The sequence below is a fragment of the Clarias gariepinus genome, chromosome 4 (assembly GCF_024256425.1).
Source record: "Clarias gariepinus isolate MV-2021 ecotype Netherlands chromosome 4, CGAR_prim_01v2, whole genome shotgun sequence".
Classification (NCBI taxonomy): Eukaryota; Metazoa; Chordata; class Actinopteri; order Siluriformes; family Clariidae; genus Clarias; species Clarias gariepinus.
Window position 1 is genome coordinate 11,326,091 of NC_071103.1, and position 5,759 is coordinate 11,331,849.

The following is a 5,759-nucleotide window of genomic DNA, read 5'->3' on the forward strand; positions in this document are numbered from 1 at the left end:
TGTGTGTGTGTGTGTGATTGTGTGTGTGTGTGTGTGTGTGTGTGATTGTGTGTGTGCGTGTGTGTGTGTGTGTGTGTGTGTGGGTGTGATTGTGTGTGTGTGTGTGTGTGATTGCATGTGTGTATGTGTGTGTGTGTGAGAGAGAGAGAGTGTGTGTGAGTGTGTGTGATTGTGTGTGAGTGTGTAAGTGTGTGTGTGTGTGTGATTGTGTGTGTGTGTGTGTGTGTGTGTGTGGGTGTGATTGTGTGTGTGTGTGTGTGTGATTGCATGTGTGTGTGTGTGTGTGTAATTGCGTGTGTGTGTGTGATTGCGTGTGATTGTGTGTGTGTGTGTGTGTGTGTGTGTGTGTGTGTGTGTGTGTGTGTGTGATTGTGTGTGTGTGTGTGTGTGTGTGAGTGTGTGTGTGAGTCTGTAAGTGTGTGTGTGTTTGCATGCGTGTGTGTGTGTGTGTGTGTGAGTGTGTAAGTGTGTGTGTGTTTGCATGCGTGTGTGTGGGTGTGATTGTGTGTGTGAGTGTGTAAGTGTGTGTGTGTTTGCATGCGTGTGTGTGTGTGATTGCGTGTGTGTGTGTGTGTGATTGTGTGTAAGTGTGTAAGTGTGTGTGTGTGTGTGGGTGTGATTGTGTGTGTGCGTGCGTGTGTGTGTGTGTGTGTGTGTGTGTACCCAATCTTGTGCTCTAAGTTCTCTTGGAGAGGTTCCAGAGGATCAGTACAGATGATGGATAATTAATAATTATGGTGCCTAATTCTTTTGAACAGCACTGTACAGTATGTTGAGATAAATGTTTGGGTTCCCAAAGTCTCCACAACAATCTTTAAGCCATTAACATCAATCTTTAATCCAACCGCTTCCCATTGATTGCTGAAAACCATTCACATGATACTGTGCGAGTTTTTAGATTTTAGCCTTATAATAAAACTGAAATTATAAAAAGCAAGCAAAGGAGATTAGATTGGAGAGCTTCTTGTGATATTTATTGTGTTAACGCCCAAATCTTATTTTAACATCTTGGGTGCAATGTACAGCATAGTACAGTATATTACATCATTATTGAAATGAAACAAAAGACAAATAAACGCAGCACACACAGACAATTATTCTCATGGAGAATCTACTGATTTTACACACATTTCCACTTCCCTTATCAGGATATAGATTTATATAACAGTAATCAGATACCCATGAGTTATTAAAAAAGCAAAAGTGCTTACAACCGTTGTGCGATTTATGCTTATTTCTCATCAATCTCCATTATCTCTCTCACTGTCTCAGTGCACTGTCTCGTGTGATTCGCAGAACTCCAGAAAAGCGTGGTCTGTATGGAATGGTCAGTGTCTATGACTTATTAAGTGTGTGTGTGTGTGTGTGTGTGTGTCCTAAAAGCATAGAAGACACAGCATTAGAACAAGCATTCAGATTTAGTAAGGTCAGTGGCCACTTATATCTGATGCAACCTATAGAGTGAGTGAGTGTGTGTGTGTGAGTGTGTGTGTGTGTGTGTGTGTGTGTGTGTGTGTGTGTGTTAGGCTGCATCCTGCAGGACAACATACGGTTCCAACTGGCTCCGACGTCTGTCCGTCACACAGCCACACAGCCCAGCGTCGCTTCGATGACCTATTTCCAGCCCGTCCATCTCTGTAGTGTTTTGCACAGACACAAACGCACACATTTTGTGAAGGAACATATAGACGTTTGTAATGTTATAATAAAAAGCAAGGTTTGAAACAGAAACCGATTCTGCGAGTTTTTCTTGCGTTTGGGTTTTCAATTTCCATGGTTTGGAACACCGACAAATGTACAAGACAACACACACACACACACACACACACACACACACACACACACCAAAACCCACAACACCTCCCCACCCCCAACCCAGTGGATTGTTCACATAGTAGCTCCTCGCTGGTACTCGAGTGTGCCGAGCTCAGCAGGTGCCTGGGATAATAATAGACAGCTTAAAGGGAACAATATAACACTCGAACACTGGCTTACCAACCGTCTACTGTTTACCTCTTTCTCTCCCTTTCTATACTTGTCTTTGATCTTTCGTTCTCTTTCCACTGTTCAATCCAGAGAAAGAGACGATTTAGGACATTAACATTCACAGTTGCATTTTTATTCCACCTTGAAACGCTTGACATTAAACATCAAACATACTGTACGCACACTCTTAAGCAAATGGAAAACTTATCAAACAGATCTAATTTAAAATGGTGTAACTTATAATGAATTGCAATTCCATCTGCTCGAAGCGTCTGTCAGAGTGAGGGATGGAAGATGGAGATAGGGGCGTCGTTCCTCCCGTCGTCTAAATCGCAAGGGTTGTAGAACGGGTAAACGGGCATTAGGACGGAATCCATGGGAAAAGAGAAGAGCGCCATCATGGTCAGGGCGTCGTAAAAGGACACTTCCTCCTTGTCGCAGTCCAGGAAGACGCCAACGCGGGTGGGCAGAGCGGCAGTACGTATGACCGTGGGCTTGGGGTCGGTGCAGGCCACGATCGAGCCGTTCTTCAGCGCCAGTGTCCAAAGCCCGTTCGCTGTGGTGGAGGAGTCCATCTCTCCACGGCATACGTCCTCCCTGGCCACGCCCACACGCCACGCACTCTTGCCTCGCACCGTCACCTCCCAGTAATGCCGACCGTGCATGAAGCCCTCTCTCCCCATCACGCAGTAGTAATAGTGGAAACGCTTCTGGTTCCCGTCCGCAACTGGTTCCTTCTTCTCGTCGAAATGCACCGTCGTGTTGTTCGCAGACAGGGTCAGCAGCGGGTGAGCGGTCTCAGGGTCGAAGGTCAACAAAGATATGTCTGCGCACAAGAGGGGGTGTTACAATCAAGCTAAATGACATTAGAAATGGATACAAAATAGGCAAACAATAAATCAAAGATCAAAGAGGTTTATATTGTACACACTGCCTTGGCCAAAGACAAAACTGTTATTGGTTTAGAAGAGGCAAATTGTTAGCCTGCATCAAGCAAAATGAAATATTAGACTGTGTGACTGTTTTTATCTGGCCGGGCAGTGTATATATAGTATATATACTCCCTCTCTCAGTCCTTTTTCCATTCTGTAAACCCTGCCCTTGACTGGCTAACACCCTAACAACCCTGTATTCATGAGCACTTTCTGTTGCCATCAGGTGTAACAGTTATGCTTCACATGAAATGAAAGCAGTGCAATTCCGTAGATCTTTTTTTTTTTTTGCACCAGTTATAAATGAAAAATCATAAATTTTTTTTATTTGCTTAAAACATCTGAAGGGTGCAATAGAGATCAGTATGCACTTAAGGCTCCCAGTGACTAATACAAACAGTACTTGGGTAGAGAGAAGCTTTCATGTGTTTCCAGATCCTGTACTGAATCGGACCCACAAACTGTCCTGAGCAAATCTCACAGTCCACTGGAGCTGGACGGACAAAGTTCACCTCACACCTGGAAAAAATGGGAAAGACTTAACTGATTAGTCCCAGTTTAGTGTCCTCGCATTTATACATATTAATAATGTTAAAGCACGTATAGTATGTAGGGTGTTCAGATCAAACTGGGACTTGTGATGAAATTTCTCGTGAATGTTTTGACATTGACTCTACTGTATTGACATTTACCTAAAACTTTGAGTGCATTAGAGTGATGAGACTCTTAGCCCCAGTAAAATATGTGAATGAAGGCTCTGATCCAGAAACGATGATGCTGGTCAAGATGGCTCGGACCCGACTGCAGTCGTTCCTGTGACCATTCAGCAAATGAAATATCTGATCCTTCAAAATCTGTACACACACTCATTCACGAAACAACTTGCACGTTATAGGATCTCGGCTGGGAGTGGAGGTCCACACACACCTCTTTACAGTCCTGACCTCGCTTCAAGCCATTTCTATTAAAGGAGTTCCTTGGGGACCAGCGCTTCGGATGTGAAGCAAGCAGTCTGATCATGGCTCGGGCATACTGAGAAAGCTTTCTACCTTGATGTTATTATGGATTATATAGCGAGATAAAGGTAGTTTTTGCGCAATCAAAAGTCCCGGTTTGACTTGAACATCCTTCGTAAATTGACATTAATTGCAAATTGATGTATTAATGAGGCTAAGGAATGGATGCTAGAAGTTTCAAGGGAGGAAGAAGTTTAGGGGTGGGTCCATATTTAAAAAAAAATGAAATGTGGGTTACGGGTTAATATAACCACGAAACGCTACACGACATTTCTTACCTCTTTAGGAGATCTTTGATTTCCTAAAAGAAGTTTCAAAAAGTAGAAACTGTGTCACAGACTGGTCAGGTCAATCTCAGTACTTTAGATTCCATTCACACCTATTTAATCATGTGATGTGGGCTAAACAGTGCCAGATAACATCCAGCATGTTCTGTGGATCTGATCCAAACCCCCCCGTGTGGAACCTCCCTCTGTACACTTAACACGTTACTCATAGAAATAATGCAGCGGCACAAAGTTAAATCAACTACTCAATCCAAATGAGATCAAAAGAAATCCCCTGTTCATGCAACTTGATCTTATTGAATCGAATAATCATATATGAAGGATTCTGCACTGAAGTCGATATTGAAAATTAATCTTCTAGAATAATGTTATTCCTGGAAAGAAAAATCCTACAAGAAACACCTTTAGTAATTTGGGACTGTCTTCTTCTGCCAGTTTGCTGTTCAAGGTCTCGATGGCTCTCTCCAGGTCTCTTCCCTGCATGGCGATCTTCTTCTCTCTCTCCTTCAGCATTTTTATTCGTCTGTCCCTCTCCTTCCTCAGCCGTTCCAGGTCTCTCTCCTCCTCCTCATCCAGGAAGTTATGAAGGTTCTGGAACTCGGCTCGGATTTCCCGCTCCATGTCCTCGAACTGATTCTGCGAGGGCACAGTGGGGAGATGAAATGAACCTCTGCTGGAGCAGGGCTTCAGAAACCATAGAGTTGTGAACCGATGTTAAGGAACACAAGACGGACTTTGTGTGCTGATATTTTGAAACGTTACCGAGCCTACATGTTCGAGGACGCTACATTGAGAATAAACTAAGAATGCTATTTTAGTCCTGACATGCTGCATTAGTGTAGGAGGTTTCTCCTACAATTTCATTTCTCCATCCGTCTACCATATGAAAATAAAATGATGCTGATTATGAATTGATAATCATTTTTATAAATATTACTGATAATAGTCTGATATCATAAATCAAAGGCCATAATGTTCACTTGGGATCGTCATCAGCTGCCTCTGTCTTACTGACAGTATTGAATATATAGTCCAGATTGTATATGCAGTACTAAAGGTGAATGTTGTAGAGATTTAAATGCTGTTCAGTTGGTTAAACAGATATTTCCACATTAATCCCTTATTACCTCGACATCGATTGCATCTGCAAAAGTGTCTTTTTCTGCTTCATAGCATTCGTCAACTTCATGCTTAATCTTCTTAATCGCCTGAATGAGCTTGTCCTGTAGGACGAGTGTAAGAACAAGTAAACATACAGTAAGTACTGTACAACAAGAATAAGTTCAGTACGGCATGTGTATACACATAACGATTCCACTTGAAAGCAGTCATGGACTTTCCATTTTACAAAATTTTTAAAAAAGTGACACTTGAAATGTTCAGCCCTTACCTTCTGGTCATTGAGAAGAGACTTGTTGCAGTTGTTGTTGGTGTCCTTCATGTGATTGGTGTACATTCCAGTTTCCTTGTCAAAGGCAAGCGAAGGAAGATAAACCTTCAGGACATCACACGAGAGAGAGAGAGAAAAGAGAGAGAGG

At 42.7% G+C, this 5,759-nt stretch overlaps 1 protein-coding gene across 1 annotated transcript; it reads right to left on the reverse strand.

Annotated features, from left to right (window-relative positions):
* Window positions 1-2,116: 2,116 nt before the first annotated feature.
* si:ch73-54f23.4 (zinc-binding protein A33) lies at window positions 2,117-5,759 on the reverse strand. Its single transcript, XM_053495306.1, has 6 exons — window positions 5,612-5,759; window positions 5,349-5,444; window positions 4,624-4,857; window positions 4,213-4,235; window positions 3,322-3,437; window positions 2,117-2,812 (listed from the first exon to the last, which is right to left on the reverse strand). Exons 1-6 carry the CDS (start codon window positions 5,675-5,677, stop codon window positions 2,262-2,264), a joined length of 1,086 nt encoding a protein of 361 aa, XP_053351281.1. The 5' UTR covers window positions 5,678-5,759; the 3' UTR covers window positions 2,117-2,261.